The following is a 21,757-nucleotide window of genomic DNA, read 5'->3' as shown; positions in this document are numbered from 1 at the left end:
CTCTATCGTCCCTAAAATATACCCTACCATCCCATAAAGTTTCATATACATATACACAGAAATATAGGTGCTTTGGGGATTTATAACCCGTATTTGCCTGCATGGTTTTGTGACAGTCTTAAATTCTATTTTTCTCTCCAAAGTTGGTAATGTGCTACTTGAGAGCAAGGGGGGGGGGAACCAATGCTCCTACTGAATGGTGGCATGCCAAGACCATTCTGTTCAACACATCAGCTCTCTTGCTCTGCTCCAAAAACAAGGGTGTCGCAGAACCAGAAGGGACTGTGGCATAGCTCCAGGACTGGTTGTGGGCCTGGAGCAGTGATGTCATCAACCAGACCTCTATCTGGCCCCGCCCCTAGTCAACGACAGCAGCCCCCCTCCACCAGGCATGCAGCTAGCTTTGCTCAGGGGTGTTCAGAGAGTAAGGTGGACATGCAAGGTTGGAACAGATGCCACCCCCCCCATTAAGAGCCAAAGTTGCTGCTGCCACTGATACCCCACCCCCGGTGGAGCTACCTGGGTGGCCAGGCAAGCCCTCCCTGCTCTCCCCCCTTCATCAAAATCTATACATGTAAAACCCGCATTTTATTCAGGGCTCACACATGAGCGTACATGAAGCTGCCTTATACTGAATCAGACCCTTGGTCCATCAAGGTCTGTACCATCTACTCAGAGACTGGCAGCAGCTCTCTAGGGTCTCAGGCAGAGGTCTTTCCCATCACCTGAGCCTTTTCACTGGAGATGCCAGGGATCGAACTGGGGACTTTCTGCATACCAAGCAGATGCGCTAACACTGAGACACAGCCCCTTCTCAAGCTCAGACCATAAAAGTTGCCTATTCGTGTCCCAGAGAACATATGATTATATGGCTCCAGATACATTATACATGGAAGTACTACATAAAAAGTAACCACCAGGAAGCTGGATGGAAATCATGATGTTGCAAAAGAAGCTGAAAACTTATTCCTTGAATATTATTTCATATATATTTTTAAGGTTTTTAAAATGCAAGATTCCATAAATACTGAGCTCAAATTGGAACGATCGCTTTGAGATTAATAAAACACAATGCTTGTTCTGTTTGCTTACTTAAGTGCCGAGAATGTAAATCCTTTCAAGCCGTCCTTGCACCTGAAACACATAAACAAACATCGTGGGTAGGTTTTAACATTTAGCGGCCAGACACAAAAAACATTCCTTAGGCAGAGATTGTTAAATTACTGCAACCTATTTCTCAATACACATGAAGCCTTAGAGTGGGATTATGCATTTATTTGTTTCTTGTCTGTCATCTTCATAAGAACACCTCTACGATAACAGAGCTGAAATGTACAACTTCCATCCAGATTTCAGAAAAGCAGTTTAAGAACACATCCTAGGGAAAAGAAAGGGGGGAAAGCCTCAACTTCACCAAAGGCAGAGTGGAAAGTGTGTGTGTGTGTGTGTGTGTGTGTGTGTGTGTGTGTGTGTGTGTGTGAAGTGCCTATGAATCAATATGCTCCAAGACGTCCTATCTTTAACTGCCTTGCTCAGATCTTGCAAACTGAGGGCCGTGGCTTCCTTTATAGAGACAACCCATCTCATGTTGGGTCTTCCTTCTTCTTTTCCTGCTGCCTTCAACTTTTCCTAGTATGACTGTCTCTTCCAGTGACTTTTGTCTTCTCATAATGTGACCAAAGTACGATAGCCTCAGTTTAGTCATTTTAGCTTCTAGGGTCAGAACATAAGAACATGAGAAAGGCCCTGCTGGATCAGACCAAGGCCCATCAAGTCCAGCAGTCTGTTCACACAGTGGCCAACCAGGGGCCTCTAGGAAGCCCACAAACAAGACGACTGCAGCAGCACCATCCTGCCTGTGTTCCCCCGCACCCAAAATAATAGGCATGCTCCTCTGATACTAGAGAGAATAGGTATGCAGCATGACTAGTATCCATTCTAACTAACAGCCCTGAATACCCCTCTCCTCCATGAATATGTCCACTCCCCTCTTAAAGCCCTCCAAGCTGGCAGCCATCACCACTTCCTGGGGCAGGGAGTTCCACAATTTAACTATACGTTGTGTGAAAAAATACTTCCTTTTATCTGTTTTGAATCTTTCAAAACAGTTCAGGCTTGAAAGCATAAGTTCCATGATTTTACCAGTAGATGGCCCTCATCAGCAGTAATTCAAAAGCAACTCTCTCTATGTCCAGAGACTCAGAACAGTTTATCTACAGAACCAAACATGAAACTTTGCTGCTAGCATATTCCGCCCCCCCCCCCCTCAGTAGTGGTCACAGGATTTAACTTCCAGAGACACAGGTAATGCTTAGGTCAGGAGAAACATCTGCCATAGTATTTTTCACAGTGCGATTCATGCCAAGTTAGGAAACGAGCAGTAGGCACATCTGAACTAAAGATGTAAATGTCCCCAGCCTCTCTAAAAGACATTGTTTTCCATCAAGGAACTCTGGGAACTGTCGTTGTATGAAGGGACTGTGTGTGTGTAAAGTGCCGTCAAGTTGCAGCCGACTTATGGCGACCCCTTTTTTGGGGGGGTTTCATGGCAAGAGACTAACAGAGGTGGTTTGCCAGTGCCTTCCTCTGCACAGCAACCCTGGTATTCCTTGGTGGTCTCCCATCTAAATACTAACTGAGGCTAACCCTGCTTAGCTTCTGAGATCTGACGAGATCAGGCTAGCCTGGGCCATCCAGGTCAGGGCTATGAAGGGACTGGGGATCCTTAAATAGCTTAAGTTCCCAAAGGACTGAAGAAGAACATGCTGTCAAGTCACAACAGATTCCTGGCAACCCCATCCACAGGGCATTCCAGGCAAGAGACGAGTCGAAGTGGTTTGCCATAGCCTTCCTCCACATAGCAACCCCAATAGAAACTTACAAACCAGCAAAATTCCCAGGGTATAAACTTTTGAGAGTCGAAGCTCCCTTCATCAGACACCAAATGTCTGATCAAAGGAGCTTTGACTCGCAAAAGGTTATACCCCGAAAATCTTGTTGGTCTCTAAGGTGTTGCTGGGCTCAAACCTTGCTCTTCTACTGCAGACTCACTCAGCTGTGTGTGTTAAGTACCGTCCAGTTGCTTTTGACTTCTGGAGATCCTATGAATTGGTGGTGGAAGGCACCATCAAGACGCAGCCAATGTACGTCGACCCCGTAGGGTTTTCAAGGCAAGAGATGTTCAGAGGTGGTTTGCCATTGCCTGCCTCCGTGTGGGCTGTGAGAGTTCTGAGAGAACTGTGACTGGCCCAAGGTCACCCAGGAGGCATCATGTGGAGGAGTGGGGAATAAAACCCAATTCTCCAGATTAGAGTCTGCCACTCTTAACCACAACACCACGTTGGCTCTCTCCCTAATTAATGAACTAATGACCTCCAAAACGTCTTATAGTTAACAGCCTTGCTCAGGTCTTGCAAACTGAAGGCCATGGCTTCCTTGATTGAGTCAATCCATCTCATGTTGGGTGTTCCTCTTTTCCTGCTGCCTTTAACTTCTTCTAGCATTATTGTCTTTTCCAGTGATTCTTGTCTTACCATAATGGGAACAAAGTATGATAGCCTCAGTTTAGTCATTTTAGCTTCTACGGACAGTTCAGATTTGATTTGATCTAGAACCCATTGATTTATCTTTTTGGCATGCCACAGTATCCGTAAAACTCTCCTCCAACACCACATTCAAATGGATCAACTTTCTTCCTGCAGGTTTCTTCACAGTCCAACTTGCACACCCATAGACAGTCATGGAGAATACTATTGTCTTGAATTAACTTGATTTGGGTTGCCAGTGACACCTAAGAATCTGTCCTTGCTCTTCATGGCTGCTCTTCCCCGTCTCAATCTCCTTCCATATTCTTGGCTGCAACCTCCCTTTCAGTTGATGATGGAGCCAAGGAACAAAAACTCTTGAACAATTTCAATTACTCGCTCTAGAAGGCCTTTGCCATTATCGATTGTTGCTTCAAGGTTAGTTTTTAATGTTTTGTTTATTTATAGTGCCAGGATTTCCTTTGTGGTGCTTTGAAACAGAACGTCTACTATATAAAGAAATGTACAAATTTCTAAAGAATTACCATGGGGTTTTCTCTCTCTCTGTTCCACCAAATCATAACTTCCCTTATTTTTCTTTAAGGGAAGCCACAAGCAGGCAACCAGCAGGCAACAGTCTACACCACCTACCCTTACCCCAACAAAAATGTCTTTGCCCTGTATTCAAAACAATATAGGCTGCAGATCCAAAACCACACTTTCGACAGTGGGAATGGCACTCTCCACCAAATTGGTACAGCTCCCCTGTACAGAAGCAAGCTCCGCCCTACGGGAGACTCACGAAGCAAGTCTAATTGCTCTTGGGCTGACCATGCAGGCGTGTCTAATTTCCACCCACGCCCCCCATTGTATGGGAGGACAAAGAGGTCTCCACACCGAATGGTAGGGCCAAATGTCAGCAATTAGGGTTTCCAATTTATTTTTTATTAGTGTTTTTTTGCTGAATGCCTTTCAAAAGCTCTCTGCTCCCAAGACTGACTGATGGTCTGTCCACAAGGGCCCTGATTAATTACTGGAGAACGGCAGCAACATGGACCACGTGTAAAGACAATGGCAGCATCAAAAGTTATTATACGGCGTAAAAGTGAAATTGGGGGGGGGACCAACTCCAGAGCTTTTTTTTTTTAAAGAGATGAAACTTGTCATTAAAGAGTTGTGTGTTCAAGGGGCCAGGGTACACGCAACCAGCTTGGTGGTGGAAAGTGCTGTGGCTCAGTGGTAGAGCATCTGCTTGGCATGCAGAAGGTCCCAGGTTCAATCGCCGGCATCTCCAGTTAAAGGGACTAGGCAAGTAGGTGATGTGAAAGACCTCTGCCTGAGAGAGCCTGGAGAGCCACTGGTGGTCTGAGTAGACAATACTGACTTTTATGGACCAAGGGTCTGATTCAGTATAAGGCAGCTTCATGTGTTCAAGTAACAGATGAATTATGGGGACCCCTTAGGATTTTCAAGGCAAGAGATGTTCAGAGGTGGTTTGCTACTGCCTGCCTCCGTGTCATGACCCTGGTATTCCTTCAAGGTTTTCCATCCAAATACTAACCAGGGCTGACCCTGCTTAGCTTCTGAGATCTGATGAGATCAGGCTATCCATGTCCGGACATATACCCTGGACCAAACCCTCTGCCTGTACCCTTAATGTCTTATCTGCAGGGTTAAACTGGAGGCCCCAGTGCCCTCTACATTCATCCTTTGCTGTCCCCTACCTTAGAAGGGGTATCTAATACTCTTGGGGCCAATAAATGGAGGTTCTGCTCCGTTAATATTTCCCAGCGGGCCTTTCTACCGGAAAGGGACATTTCCTGCTCATGGAATGCCCTCTTCTTCAATCGGACATACAATTTCATTTAGGTGTCATTAAGTATGTTTGTTTTTTAATCCAGGAATTTTACAGATTGATTTATTCTGCTTCTATTTCTGCTGGGGTGTTATTATAATGCTGTTATAGTTGGGGAACTTGCTGTTTTGCTTATCCTCAGTGTTTTGTGCTCTTAAAATGGAAAAAGCAACCTCCCATATTGTCAAAAGAAACAAAATACACACACCAACAAACCAGTAAAAAGATGCACTGGAAAAAGAAATTAAGGATAAGTCGCTGATATATAATTATGCCAGATGATGCTGAAGACTTTTTAAAAGTATTAAATAAATCACGTTAGCCGGAGACGTAGAAACTGAAAAGCAGAATTCCCTGAGAATCCCCTTTGCATAAGAACTCATGGGTTGGATCCTTTAGATCTGTTCTGCTAACGCTAGCTCTTTCCTTTGGCGCCAGGAGACCTCTGAAGATATGAGAGCCTCCGCAGTTGTCAACAGAAGGCTTCTTGCCTTAGACAAAAGGGGAACTGATTCACGAGAAAAAAGTGAAAGTTAAACGTTGACGTTTTTAACTGAAATGGAAGTATGCTTTGCCAGTGTTTTTGTAGAGCTATATGTCAGACTTGGCCATAAAGAAGGATCTATGGACAGGATATTAGACTCCAGTAGGATCTTTCTCAGGGGACTGTCCAGTCCGGGGGGGGGGGGGATTCAACTGCAACCAATTTACTGTTCACTTGCATGCTTCCAGTGGAATTACAACAAGTAATCTGTGCTGGGCAAAACAGCTGAGGCAATTTCACAAGACAGAAGGGAATTTGTCTTAAAAAATTTAAGATAGCAATCTTCTCCCCCTCCCCCTCCAGAGTAAACTTTAGGTTTCATTTCTTCCTCTAATTGCTTATAGAGCTTACTGTTAAGGGGATGATCAACAAAAAGATCTTGTTCCCATCCCTATTTTATTACAAACTTATATCACATTGGTTGACGTCACCCCAGTGGGATAAAAAGAGGAATTCGGTGTTTTAGAGGGAGGGGTGAGATCTTAGAGGTTCAGTTTCAAGGAAGGGAATAAAATAAATTAGTTCAATAGCAGACTAAGGAGATGAAGCCTTAAAAAAAAATGCTTATGTCAAGTGACCTGCTTTAAAAATTGACGCTCAGAAATTATATGAAAAAGAACAGTATCCGAATTGAAAACAGACTGTAAAATTTCTATACATACAAGGGCAGGGGCCTCCAAACTGGCCACCCTGCACGTTGACCTGACAGCCACAGTGGAAAAGCGAAGAAGAGGGGTTGATCAACACGAGGAGGAGGAGGAGGAGAAGGAGAAGAGAAGGAGAAGGAGAAGGAGAAGAAGAAGAGTTGGTTTTTATATGCCGACTTTTTCTACCATTTAAAGAAGAATCAAACCGGCTTACAATCACCTTCCCTTCCCCTCCCCACAACAGACACCCTGTGAGGTAGGTGGGGCTGAGAGAGTGTGATTAGCTCAAGGTCACCCAGCTGGCTTCATGTTTAGGATTGGGGAAACCAACCCGGTTCATCAGATTAGAGTCTGCCGCTCATGTGGAGGAGTGGGGAATCAAATCCGGTTCTCCAGATCAGAGTCCACCATTCCAAACCACCACTCTTAACCACTACACCATGCAAGCTTACAGATTGCAGGAAACTCCAGTGATTTTATATATATACACACACATACACCTTTTCAACGTTGTAGAAAGAAGAATATCTTGAAGATGGGGGGCAGCTAGCTTCAAATCCAGTGGCACCTTAAGATTTGGGGGGCATGAGCTTTTGAGAGTCAAAGCTCCCTTCATCAGGTACCAGAAAGAAGGGATTTTTGACTCCTGAAAGCTCATACCCCCCCATCAAATTTTGTTGGCCTTTAAGGTGCTATTGGACTATGCTACTCTTTTACTACAGACCAATAAAGCCGCCCTTCGAAACCCTTTTCCTAGATGTGTTGCAGAGAGGGAAGAAGCATAAAACAATTCCCAACACAGTTAAAATGAATTAAGCAAAGCAGTTAATACTTGCTATATAGTGCGCACTTTTCTTTATAATTACTAGGGCTTTCCTTGTGACGTTTGCTTGCCATGAAGCCATTGCAGTGTAAAATATATCCCGGTTATTTCTGACATTCTAAGAGTTCTAACATAAAGTCTTTTTGACAGGGCATACAATTGTCAGTGACAAACAGGAAACGATTAATCAAGAATACTAATGTTATCTGAACACAGGAGAGCCATAAACCTTGAAGGAAATGGAGAAGTGAAGGCCCAAGGAAAACCTGGAAAACACCTGGGTATGTGGGGTTGTCTCACTGCAGTCTGGAGGAGAAATCAGAAATTTTAGGGAGGGGTTAAGACAGACATCCATGAAGACATCTTTGTTGTGCCAAGTGTGAATCCATGTTTAGGAGCTAAAGTGTGCTTGGTTATTTCACCAGAATAGGGAAAAAATACCTCTCTCTATTTGGTCAATTGCCCTGACCTGGATAGCCCAGGCTAGCTCGAGCTCTTCAGATCTCAGAAGCCAAACAGGGCTGGCCCGGGTTAGTACTTGGATGGGAGACCACCAAGGAATACCAGGGTCACTATGCCGAGGAAGGCAATGGCAAATCACCATTGTTAAGTCTTTTGCCTTGAAAACTCCACAACTGCTTGCCATAAGTCAGCTGCAACTTGAGGGCACTTTACGCACACGTTTGCTCAACAGCCCTGACCAGGCAAGCTCGATCTCTTCAGATCTCAGAAGGTAAGCAGCATTGGCCCTGGTTAGCACTTGGATGGGAGACCACCAAAGATGTCCGGGGTCATTATACAGAGGCAGGCAATGGCTCTGAAGTCTCTTGCCTTGATAACCCTACGCTGTCCGCCACAAGTTAACTGCGACTTGAAAGCAAAAAGAAAAAGGTCCAGTCAGGTTTGACCTCTACATTAAGTGCTTCTCTTACACTGAGCAGGAGGTCTCATGAAAAATCTGGTATTCTGGCTGAGATATCCCAAGATTTCCAGAAAGCCCAGAACGAGGACAGGCTACTCACAAAACACAGTGTTTGAACAAGACTTCCATAGCTCTGTCCCCCTTGCCCCAATGAAGGCTATTAATGGATTACACTGAGCAAGAAAACATTGGCAGGCCGTCTCCCCCTGAGCCAAACGGCCAGAGTGCACACATGCAAATGTTTTTGCCCAGTTTTTTTTAACCCAACACAGGATGGGAAACTGCAGTGTGGAGAAGATAATGTGGGTGGAGTTCTTAACATTTCCCCTGGGTGCAACGCTCAAAACAGCTCCCCGAGCTGCATTTCACCTGAGAGGGGAAAGGAGATGCAGTAGCCACAGGGCTGAAACTCAGCTGTGGAGTGGGAGGGAGATTCTGATAGGCAAATGAACCCCCTCGTGATCTTTAACTTCAGATTTCCGTTGCTACTCTGAGTTTTAAAAAAAGTAGGAGAAAAACTTTTGTGCTGTTGCTTTATACAGTTCAAGTGAGGCAGGCAAGAGATTCAGAAGGAGGACATGAATTGCTCCTGATGCAGTACAAGATCCCATACGTGCAGTGGGATCCACTGAAGCACTGCATTATGGGGTTTCTGGGGTTTGGTGCATGCAAATCAGCCTACATATGGAAGATGCTGAAGGACACAGTGTGTGTGAGTTAAGTGCTGTCGAGTCACTTATATGAATTAATGACCCCCGAAAGTCCTATCCTTAACAGCCTTGCTCAGGTCTTGCAAACTGAGGGTCGTGGCTTCCTTTATAGAGTCAATCCATCTCTTGTTGGGCCTTCCTCTTTTCCTGCTGCCTTCAACTTTTCCTAGCATGACTGTCTTTTCCAGTGACTCTTGCCTTCTCATAATGTGATGAAAATACAATAGATAGCCTTATTTTAGTCATTTTAGCTTCTAGGGACAATTCAGGGTTGATTTGATCTAGAACTCACTTATTTATCTTTTTAGCAGTCAACAGTATCCATATCCAATATCATGAAGCACTGCTGTTTTCTACAGCAGAAACCATGATCTTGCCCCCACCCACCCAGTAACGGGTCTCAGATATTCAGAATAACGAAGGGATTCATAGCATGGATTCGGATGCCACAAATCACAGCTGACATGGTAAAGGGAGTCTGTTTCCCGGTATCAATGAGCATTTTAATTGCTGAATGAGCATCTATATTTAGAGCACATTTTTCTTAAGAGAACACTGCTGGCCTGACAATGCACTAAATTATTGCTTTGGGTATAACAAAATGCAGCACTCTTATAATCCTATCTATATATGGAGATCATCCGTCAAATAGGCTCCTTATTTTGTCTCGCTCTTAAAATGAACCAAGGGCAGAAGTGAAATAACCACCGGCGCAATTCTGAAAATGCTTGCGCAAGAGTTCACACAGGGCTGTGATGGTTTTATATATTTATTTACCAGATTTACATCCCATCCTCCTATAAAAGGGCTCAAGGAGGTTCATGACATAAAAGATCAAAACTTGAAAAAACAGACACATCCTGAGTCCTGCCTCTGAACAGCTTATGCAGGCATATCTAGGGTTGCCAGGTCCCTCTGCGCCACCGGCGGGAGGTTTTGGGGGTGGAGCCTGAGGAGGGGGGGTTGGGGGAGGGACTTCAATGCCATAGAGTCCAATTGCCAAGGGGCCATTTTCTCCAGGTGAACTGATCTCTATCGGCTGGAGATAAGTTGTAATAGCAGGAGATCTCCAGCTAGTACCTGGAGGTTAGTAAATCAGTACAGGAGCGAAGAATACTTATAAGTGCAAAAACTATTTATATGCTACCGTGTCTAATATAATACGCACTCATAAATACACAAAAACAACCATTCATACAGTTGTATCACACATACAAAACCATCTCTAGGATGGTGGTGAATAGAAACAGTTCAATGAAGAGGTACAGTCTCTATCAAAATATGCACATCAATCTTCTGTAATCATTCCATGCAGGTAAGTGAGCAGATGTAATAAATATAAATTCAGGAGGAATAACTTCATGGAGGATACAGCCGTTTCAAATTCTTTGCGATTTGAATTCTTCATCAGTCCTTCCTAATATAATTTACAATAATTTAAAATACAAATTGATTATATTACTATGTCATGACAATACAAAAATAAGTTCCATAATAAAATACATACAAAAATACTTACAAGCAGTTTTCTCTTATATTGCACATCTTGATAATAAATTACAAAGTGCTGGATACAGATCAGTTCCCACGAAGGGTAACATTCACAAATGTAGCCATGTATGCAACGTGAAACTGACTTTTCTAAATACCTAGTTTCTATTCACCACCATCCTAGAGATGGTTTTGTATGTGTGATACAACTGTATGAATGGTTCTTTTTGTGTGTTTATGAGTGCGTATTATATTAGACACGGTAGCATATAAATAGTTTTTGCACTTATAAGTATTCTTCGCTCCTGTACTGATTTCCTAATCTCTTGATACTAGTACAGTAGTGTCTATTTTCTCCCCCAGTACCTGGAGGTTGGCAACCATAGGTGTATCCCAAAGATCCATGGGTGCAAAAGCACACCAGCAAAGAAATGGGTGGCGGCTTCAGTCAAGGGAGGCATGGTCGGTCGTCTGGATTTATAAAAATATTTATCTCCGACCTTTCCTTGTGGCTCAAGGCAGCTTACAAGTCCTAGTTAAAACATTACAATTTAATAACTGAATAAAAGCCAGACAACCCGCAGCAAAAAATAAATAAAAAATGCTTGTTCAAAGCCTTGGTGCATAAAATGACATTGCATTACCTCCAGAAGATTTCTAAAGATGGGCTCTTCCCTTAATTCCTCACGAAGCCCATTCCACAATGTGGAAGGCTACAATGGAAAGTCACAGGCTCTGGCTAATGCCACCATAAGTGGGGGAACACCAGCCAGTGAAAACAGCTTGCTGATCAACATAGCTACCTACTTTAACGAAGGGGTTGATCTTTTTAATTTTAACCGCATGCTTTGAGCCTAAGAACAATTATTCATTTTAAGCTGCTCAATGATTTATGCTTTATGGCAGGGGTGTCTAACTCCTTTGTTACGAGGGCCGGATATGACATACATGTCACTCGGTTGGGCCGTGCCATGCCTTGCCAGCCAAGATTGAGAGCTGGGGGGGGGGGTTAGCTGTCTTGGCTGGCAAGCTCGCCGTGAGCTCACCAGCCCAGATTGAGAGGGGGTAGCTGGCTTGGCTGGCTCATGGGCCGGATAAGAGCTCTCAAGGGGTCCACATGCATCACCGGGCTGGATGTTTGACACCTCTGCTTTATGGTCTAGCTGGGATTTGAATGCTGGGCTTCAAACAACAACTGTCCGTGTTTTATGCTTTTATGATGCTTTATTTTGTAAACCGCCTCAAGCGGACTGCGTTAGAGAGGTGGCATTAAAAAAAATTCGAAACACATAAATGAATGAATGAATGAATGAATGAATGGATACCATGTTGGAGCCAGACTCTGCATCAAGAGGCTTTTATGATCCTTGACCATGTATGGCTTTTTTTTTTTTTTTTTTTTTTTTACAAACTAGGATCCATAACCGCATCTGGGACTGCCAATAGCAACAGCAAGATTGGAACCAGAATGGTTGACAGCCAGCGTGGTGTAGTGGTTAAGAGCGGTGGTTTGGAGCAGTGGGCTCTGATCTGGAGAACTGGGTTTGACTCTCCACTCCTCCACATGAGCGGCAGATGCTAATCTGGTGAACCAGGTCGGTTTCTCCACTCCTCCACAAGAAGGCAGCTCGAGTCAGTACGTATCACTAGCTCCGATTGAAGGTGGGAGGCAAAACGATACTCTTTCTAGTTGATACAGGAGCCACACATTCTGTGGTCACCACCCCGATTGCCCGACAATCCTCAACTACCCTCCAAGCGGCGGGAGCTATTTGATATGCAGCCTTCTTGGGGAGAGAGAGAAAATAGTCAAACAGCTGGACTCCAGCTTAAATAGACACAATAAATCATAGGAAAATGCTCCTCTGCGAGAAAGTCCTGATCCTCAAGGACCACATTAGAACCCGCAACAGGTAATTTGTACAGAGCCTGTATTCAAAAGAAGGCTTCAAGGAATAGTGCTTAAGCGCTGTTGGAGACTCCCTACACAAGTGACAAAAACAAACATTAGCCACAAAGAACATTAACCGTCCAGGGTAACCCGCAACAGGAAAGCACAGATTGAATGGAACCGTCAGATAAGACCTCGGGCCCCCTTACACAACACACAATATACTCGACCCTCGAGGTCACCACCTTTGCCCTCAAATCAATCACATAATAGAGACAGGAGTTCTACTCCTTCACTTAAAACCTTTTGTAATTATTTGCTAGACGTTTCAGTAATTGAGAAAGCACACAGACAGCAACTCAATGCCGGCTGTTTCCAAATGACACAGGGAGGGAAAAACAGCAATGCTAGTTGTGAAAAAGAAAAAGAAAAACATTATGTGGACAAAGCGTCATCCCGTGTGCACTTCCAGAACATTTATCACTTGAAAATTATCTGTTTTTTAAAGCAGGGTTAAGGAAAATGAAGTCCTACATCAGGGGCCCCCAACCTTTTTGAGCCTGCGGGCACATTGGGAATTCCGACATGGCATGGTGAGCGCAGCAACGAAATGGCTGCCACAAAAGACAGAGCCAGCCACAAAATGACTGCCAAAGCTTAACTTTAGTCACACAGTGCCTATCCTTGCGCTGTGGTGGCAGCTGCTGCCAAAGCAACATTTTAATCCGCTCTTGAAGAAACAATCTTTGGATCCTTTGGATCCTGCCAACTACTAGCCAGAGTCGAATTTATCGTTCCTGAGCAAGGTAGTTGAGAGAACGGTGGAGGAACAGCGATAGGGTTTCCTGGAGGACACATCAGCTCTGGACCCATTTCAATCCGGCTTCTGGCCTGGCCATGGGAAGGAGACTGTCGTGGACAGCTGGATCAGGGCGGGGCAGCACTGCTGTTGTTGCTCAATCTCTCAGCAGCGTTCGACATGGTCGACCGTGAGTTGTCGACCCGCCGCCTCGCCACCATTGGATTACGAGGGACAGTCTTGCAGTGGCTGACCTCATTTCTCCAAGGGCAGCGACAGAGGATGGCAATCTCAAATAGTTAATCAGAATCCTTGCTGGGCAAAAGGTCCACCTGCCCCTGACCGCTTCCTAAAAACACTTGACGGGAGCCAGAAAAGGTATCAGCGGGCACCGTGGTGCCCACTGGTGCCATGCTGGGGACCTCTGCCCTATACTGTTCTAGAAAGCCACAAGATAGTATTGCATAATGAGAACAAAACTCAATAATTCGTTTTGACAAATGCACTAAAAAGGTAATGTTTGCTTTGCTGGCCAATGACCGTAATAAATTGAAATTGATTGGTAATGATGGTTCTTCTGTGGATTTATATTAACTGTTGGAGCCTGCCAAACGTATGGTGGCTAGCAAAGAGTAATAATTAAGAAAACATAATAAATATATTTAAAACAATCCAAACGCACATCACTTAACTTTATATTTTGTTTAGGTCTTGTGTAAATATTTTGGAATTAGGATTAAGGCAAAAAAAAAACACCCCCACAAAAACAGGCAATAGGCATTTTGTAGAAATGAATTTTGTCGTACGCCAGCAAGGGAGAACTTGACTGGAATGAGATATCTTTGGCAGTCAGGCATCAACAGGTTAGTATCAAGTATGGTGAGCCAAATTTTATTTATGGTGGTTCCTGACTCATGCTAGGTGTTCAGCCCTACCCTCTGTGGTTTTACAAGGGAGGTATAACAAGATCCCAAGATCAGAGAGATTTTGTCCATGCAATTCTGGGGAAATTGGAACACGTGTTTTTCAGATGCTCATTCTATAAGGATGCCCGCTCTAAGCTGTCCCGGTCCATGCTTGAGAAAATCTCAGGTTATTCTGAAAAACTTCAGGTTAGGAAGCTCCTCTCAGATGAAATTCCCTTACAAATTAGAGAGGTTGCCAAATTCTGCGCAACAACCTACAAACTTCGTCAAAGTCAAAGAAATAACAAAGTTAAAAATCTCCTTTTGAATTTGTGTCAAAATGTTTATTTCTTATCCAAATCGTGAAACATTTTAATTTATATATATTCTTTTAAATTAACATGACACAACTTTTAAACAATATCAATATATCCGCTGTAATATTGCTGTTATGTTCTTAATTTTTATTGGCGCAATGCCACAATAAATGTTTCTGTTCTGTTCTGTTCTGGTTCCTGACTCCATAAGCAAATGAGACTCACTAGAAAAGACAATAATGCTAGGAAAAGTTGAAGGCAGCAGGAAAAGAGGCAGATCCAGCATGAGATGGAGTGACTCAATAAAAGACACCACGGCCTTCAGTTCGCATGACCTGAACAAGGCTGTTAACCATACGGTTTCAGGAGACATTAATTCACAGGTTTGCCATAAGTTGGAAGCAACTTGACAGTACATAATACACACACATAAATTATGCACCCAACTCCAAGCAGATACGCTTCTACTAGACAGAATGAGAATTGCATGTATGCAAATGAGTGCCAGGATATAGTCAGTTTTGTCAACTGTGCATATTTTCACCTGTCACTAAAGCCCTCTGAACCCAATCAACCAGAAAGCCACCTTTAAAGAACAGGAAGAAAAGGGAATGAAAACTATGTCTAGCACTTCCAGACCCCCAAAAAAGTTTAGCTAGACAGAACAAAGAGCTCAAGCTCTTGCTGGATCTATTTAGATCTACAAGGAATAAACCAAGAGCCTATTGGGCCTGGGTGGTCTGCATAACATCCAGAAATATATGAGCTGGCATCCTCACAAAGTAAATATTTTCCTTTTTCCTAACAAAAGAAATTGCCTCTTTATCCCCGCAACAGAAAAAGCAGGTTACAATAAGCGCCTGATGACTCGGCTCCTGTATAAACCATCCAATCTTTGATATAGTCCCAGCGCTGGTGTATCTTACAGAGAGATCTCATTTCCACCTTCCAACGGCGAACCGACAGGGTGCTCGAGCAGAGGCTTTGAACACAAAAAGTCAGACACTGCAGTGCACACGCGCAAAATTTAATAAAGCGAGCATGGAAATGAAATTTTAAAAGTAATGCGGAAAACAGACTTTAAACTGGTGTTTAGCCACATCCCTTCAATCCAACAATGCGGTCTCTATTTTTGTAAAAAACCTCTGGTAAAAGAGCTGAAAATTGGTAGCTCTTGCCAGCTGAAAGCGGGAATTACCAAAATCTTGGGGGAAGCTGACAGAGGCTTCCAAACCCTTATCTACCGCAGCATCCATCCTTCTTCAGCAAAAAGAGAGGGAGGAAAAATCACAACTGTAGACACCACGATAAGAAATATGGTAACCCTACTGCCCAGCTACTTTACGCATGACTAAGGGTTTAGTGAGAACGCAGTGGAAACTTTGTCATCCCTCTCCCTTGAATGGCAGACGGCTTATGAAATCTGCCTCCCTTTTGAAAACGGGTTTGTCACACAGCAAGGGTGCTTAACTAACACGAGTCCAACCCTCCAGTGGACTAGGGTTCCCAACGTCCAGGTACTAGCTGGAGATCTCCTGCTATTACAACTGATCTCCAGCTGATAGAGATCAGTTCACCTGGAGAAAATGGCCGCTTCGGCAATCAGACTCTATGGCATTGAAGCCCCTCCCCAAACCCAGCCCTCCTCAGACTCCGCCCCAAAAACCTCTCACCGGTGGCGAAGAGGGACCTGGCAACCCTGCCATGGACCCACAGAAATACTTGTGCAGTGCTTTGGTTCCAAGCCATGGGATTTAAGAGTGTTCATCTTGTTTGCTTAGCTTTTAATGCACATCCAATGGGAGAGTCGAGAAATAGGACACAGAGGTTCTAGACAGGGAATGGGAAAGGCTACAAGGCTAAGAATCGGTGGTAGTGGGGAGGGGGGGATCAACCTGTGCCACAATGGTTGTGTGTGTTACTGTGTAAATGTTAAGGTGGAGAGCTAGCGTGGTGTTAGTGGTTAAGAGCAGTGTCTAATCTGGAGAACCGGGCTTGATTCCCCACTCCTCCACATGAAGCCTGCTGGGTGACCCTGGGCCAGCCACAGGTTTCTCAGAGTTCTCTCAGCCCACGTGTAGACAGGCAATGGCAAACCACCTCCGAACGTCCCTCGCCTTGATAACCCTACGGCAGGGGTGTCAAACTCAATTCTTACGAGGGCCGGATATGACATAAATGTCACTTGGTTGGGCCGGACCACATCGGGATCGGTGGGGGGGACTGGGACAGCGGCTGCCTCGGCTGGCTCACGGGCCAGATAAGAGCTCTCAAGGGGCCAGATCCAGCCCATGGGCTGTATGTTTGACACCCCTGCCCTACAGGGTTGCCATAAGCTAGCTGTGACTTGACAGCATTTTCCACCACCACAACTGTTAAGGCAGGAAGATGCTTTAAAAGTTTCACATTTCTGTGAAAATATTAGAGCTGAGTTTCCCAAAGTTCTCAGTCTAGCATCTCTCCTACATTTACTATTGTTTTAGCATGATATCTGAATCGAGCCCTTTTATTATTAAAGTATGCATGATTTTTAATCTGATCTCAGAAATTTTAAAATATTTAATTCCTTAGGCTTGGGAAACGCTAAGTGTCGTTGCCAAAGTTAATCTCAGCAAGGCCAGAAAGAGGTTGCAGAAAAGTATATGCAAGCAATTTGAGGTAATACCCAGTGCTGCTGTTGAAATTGAAAATAGGAAGCAGCAACCTTCAGATTAATCCTGTCCATAGTTGTACAATCAAGGGGTTCACTGGATAAGGTTCCAAAAGAAAAGCAAGTGTGTGGGGGGGGGGAACCTTGACATGAACCAATTTCCTGTTATGCAATCCAGCACGAACCATCCAGTACTCTTCACATATGGAAGAGGTTCAACATCTCCCACGGGATTTGAGTTCGCCCCGTAGATACCTCCTTAACGAATCTGCCAGACCATTTTCTAAATAACCAAAATATAACACTGTCAAGAGTGACAACACCCATAAACCACTGCAGCCAGATGTGCCTGATCTGTCTGGACGAATGGAGAGTATGGATCTACAGTCATCCAGCCACCTTTGGATCCCTTTTTTTCTTTTGCCGTCAAGTCACAGCTGACTTATGGCGACCCCTAGGGTTTTCCAGGCAAGAGACATTCAGAGGTGGTTCGCCATTGCCTGCCTCCACGTCACACCCCTGGTAATCCTTGGAGGTCCCCCAACCAAGTACTATCCAGGGTCGACCCTGGTTTGTTTCGGAGATCTGATGAGATCAGGCTAGCCTGGACTATCCAGGTCAAGGTTCGAATCCCATACAGAAACAAAAAAACAATTTCCTATATTTCACAATGGATGGGTTAAAAACACTGAAGACAGTTGCCATGAAAGACGCTTTATGGTTTGGGTATCTGTATCATATTTTATGGTAGGGAATTTAACTGGCTTCCTTTCCTCTACCGGCTAGCTTACACACCCCTAACACAAGTTACTCAGCAGTTGAGAACCACGTTAACTTCATCCCACCCTTCCTCCAGCAAGCTCAGGGTGGCATACATGGTTTTCTCACTATCCATTCTGCTCTCTCAATCACCTTGTAAGTTAAATGCATGAAACTGCCTTATACTGAATCAGATCATTTGTCCATCACTGTCAAGTATTGTCAACTCAGACTTGTAGAGGCTCTCTAGGGTCTTAAGTAGAGGTCTTTCACATCACCTAGAATCATAGAATCATAGAGTTGGAAGGGACAACCAAGGTCATCTAGTCCAACCCCCTGCACAATGCAGGGGATTCACAACTACCTCCCCCCCCCAACACCCCCAGTGGCACCTACTCCATGCCCAGAAGATGGTCAAGATGCCCTCCCTCTCATGATCTGCCTAAGGTAATAGAATCAGCATTAGATCACCTACTATGTGATCCCTTACTATGTGATCCTTTAACTGGAGACACCAAGTATGGAACCTGGAACCTTCTGCATGCTAAGCAGATGTTCTACCAATGAGCCACAGCCCCTTCGAGTTAGGCTAGGCTGAAAGAGAGTGTGACTGGCTCAAGGAGGTTACCCAGTGATCTTCATGGCCCGAGTGGTGATTTGAACCTGGTCCTAGTCCAAAACTCCAACAGGGACCACACTGTCTCTAGATTAGAGTGTGCCGCTCTTAACCACACCACCACAGTGGCTCTCTCTAGATGCCTGCAATGTATTCTAAAAGAGGTTGCCCTTGAAAACTGTTCAAAAGCTTCAGCTGGGAGAGTGATTCCTGACCCGCCTTCCTCACAGAGGCAAAACACTGGAAACAGGTTACATATCAGCGTCCCACCATCTGCACCGGCTCCCGGGGCATAACGCAAGATGCTGGATTTAATTTATGAAGACCAAACAGCTTAGGACCAACTTGTCTTAGAGATCTACCTCTTTCCATGTGTTCCGTTATGATTCCCCGCCGTCTATCGGGTTCAGAGACAGCACGAGGCACTGCGATACGCGGTCTCAATTAAAGGACTCCTTTCCAAGGCAGCTGTTTTCTACTTAACATGTGTCTAATCTAGATTTTGCCAAAATCCAAACTGGAGCACTTTCGGGAAGCGACGGGAGACCAACATTAAACAGGATCAAATTCGGGACTAAACAGAGAGTGCGAGTTTAATGATATTCTCATGCCGCGGAATTAGGGTTTGCTTTGTGGAGGCGCTGGGTTTGGATCCCCTTGAGGATGGTGCAGACTATACATACACAAAAAGAACAAAAAACTGCTCCAGCTGAATGCATTGATGGCACAGCCGGCTGTTACCAAAGCTCCTTGATCAATCTCTCCCCAACCCATCAGGAGACCAGAGAAAGGAAAATTATGCAAGCATTTAAAAAACTATCAGCCACTTAAACAAGCCTGAAACTGTGCGGGAGATGTTCATCTTGCAGTCATGATACATTTGCATATTACTCACTCTCCAACCATATTGCGCTTATCTTTTGGCAAAACGCCCCTGGAAAGAGAGAAAAAAACCCACAAACATCTAACCACAACACAGCTTTTCTTTTCCTACTACGGACTGCGAATTAGCTCACAGAAACAGAACTCAAAGTATTTTCCAGTGTCCCCAGAAACAGACACACATTTCCAACGTGCTAATTGCTGGTCACCTCTCCGAGCGTTTAAAGGGTCTCTGAAAATACCCTGCGGAAACAAGCTTTGCCTAAACTACATATTACTGGGCCAACTGGTTAAGGAAATCGTTTTTTCTATTTAAAGCCTACACAGCGCTTATGTTTATGCTGTGATATCCAAGCATGCATTCAGCTTCATGGTTCTCGGAGACAATACATTTTATATTTACATTTGGTTTTTCTCAATCAGTGAAATCGGTAGGCTTAGACTGGGGTGCCTTTGACAGGACTGCGCTGATGAAAACAGAGTCAGCCAGAGATGGTTATGTTCTGCGTTGTAGGCTGTGGTTTTAATGCATCACCAAATGTTCAAAGCTACTAGAAATAAAATGCTTGAAACAAAACATATATCGTGTAAAAAAAATAACACCACGAAGCTTGCAAGCACTTTTATATGCCATTTGTCATAATTCCACTGAATTGTACTGTGTTTTATATTATAGTCTTTCAAAATCGGCATTGACACTGGTCTGGAGGGTTCTGTGTATGTTTTAGTTAACAGAAGGTTGTGTGTAAATTTGAAATTTGCAGGCCGGTTCTACATGCTTACTCAGTAATGTTCCACTGAATAATGTAAGTAAGTAAGTAAGTAAGTAAGTAAGTAAGTAAGTAAGTAAATAAAAGAAGAGTTGGTTTTTATACCCCGCTTTTCTCTACCGAAAGGAGTCTCAACCCAGCTTACAATTGTCTTCCCTCCCCACAACAGACACCTTGTGAGGTAAGTGGGGCTGAGAGAGCTCTGAGAGAACTGTGACTAGCCCAGGGTCACCCAGCAGGCTTCACGTGGAGGAGTGGGGAAACAAACCCGGTTCTCCAGGTTAGAGTCTGCCGCTCATGTGGAGAAGTGGGGAATCAAACCTGGGTCTCCAGATTAGAGTCTGCTGCTTTCAATCACACCATGCTCAAGGGGGGGGATATATCTATCTATCTATCTATCTATCTATCTATCTATCTATCTATCTATCTCAAGGTCAGTATTGTCTACTCAGACCAGCAGCGGCTCTCCAGGGTCTCAGGTAGAGGTCTTTCACCTACATGCCTAGTCCCTTTAACTGGAGATGCTGGGGATTGAATCTGGGACCTTCTGCATGCCAAGTACAGGCTCAACCACTGAGCCACAGCCCCTCCCCTAAAGTCATGAAGCTGCCTTATACTGAATCAAACCCTTGGTCCATCAAGGTCAGTACTGTCTACTCAGACCGGCGGCGGTTCTCCAGGATCTCAGGCAGAGGTCTTTCACATCACCTATTGCCAGATCCTTTTAAGAGGACATGCTGGGGTTTGAACCTGGGACCTTCCGCGTGCCAAGCAGAGGTTCTATCACAGAGCCACAGCCCCTCCTCAAATGTTTACAGCAGTGTTGCAAGCAACAGGGATGGGCAATGGCCCAGTGGTAGAACCTCTGCTTGGCATGCAGAAGATCCCAGGTTCAATCTCAGGCATCAGGTAGAAGGTGATGTGAAAGACCTCAGCCTGAGACCCTGGAAAACTGCTTCCAGTCTAGGGAGACAATACTGACCTTGATGGACCAAGGGTCTTATTCAGTAGAAGGCAGCTCCATGTGTTCAATAATGCTGGCAGAAAAGACTCATAGGAACAGGCAAACACGCACGACAACGCAATTTAAAAGAGAACTTAAAACTTTCTAGCAAATTGAAAAAGAACTGTTTCCTCACCACCACCCCGTTTCATGATTAAAAACTACTGATACTTAATTTCAAAGCCAGCTGCCGGAATTCTGGTGCTTCCACTTTCAAGCTGTGGCACTCCAAAGGGAGAAATCAAATCCGTAAGGCTCAATTGCTTTCCCATCATCGGCCTTGTTCGCAGCAAGGCCTCGGGAACTGAAAGACTGCATGGGTAATGTACATCATTGTTAGGGATCGGAGTCTGGGCGGGCAGCTGGGACACAGAGGTCTGTTTTAGCCCGAAGCAACTTATTCTCTGAGTCCTGAGAACCAAAAGAGCTACTCCTTTCCCTCCTTTTATTCTGCATTTTGAGGATGACAAGAACATGATTAACAGCCAAAGGCCAGTCACATCAATGCATTAAGAGGACAAAAGGGCTTAGTGACTGGAGGGGATCTAAGCCCGAGGAGACCCACTTATTCCTCCTCCAGGGATGGCTCTGGACAGAGACGTCTGAAACATTAGCCCTTAAAAGCCTCTCCCATTACCACCAGCTCACC

General features: G+C 44.6%; 1 protein-coding gene across 1 annotated transcript in view; it reads right to left on the bottom strand.

The window, feature by feature from the left end:
• The window catches only part of TMEM135 (transmembrane protein 135), a 200,758-nt gene that overhangs the window by 33,446 nt on the left and 145,555 nt on the right, over window positions 1-21,757 (bottom strand). Inside the window, exon 7 of the mRNA XM_056858328.1 lies at window positions 1,093-1,134. Within this exon, the coding sequence (XP_056714306.1) occupies window positions 1,093-1,134 (42 nt within the window). The remainder of the gene's footprint in view (window positions 1-1,092; window positions 1,135-21,757) is intronic.

The sequence above is a fragment of the Euleptes europaea genome, chromosome 12, assembly GCF_029931775.1.
Source record: "Euleptes europaea isolate rEulEur1 chromosome 12, rEulEur1.hap1, whole genome shotgun sequence".
Lineage (NCBI taxonomy): Eukaryota > Metazoa > Chordata > Lepidosauria > Squamata > Sphaerodactylidae > Euleptes > Euleptes europaea.
This window is presented reverse-complemented; position numbering and strand designations above follow the sequence as displayed.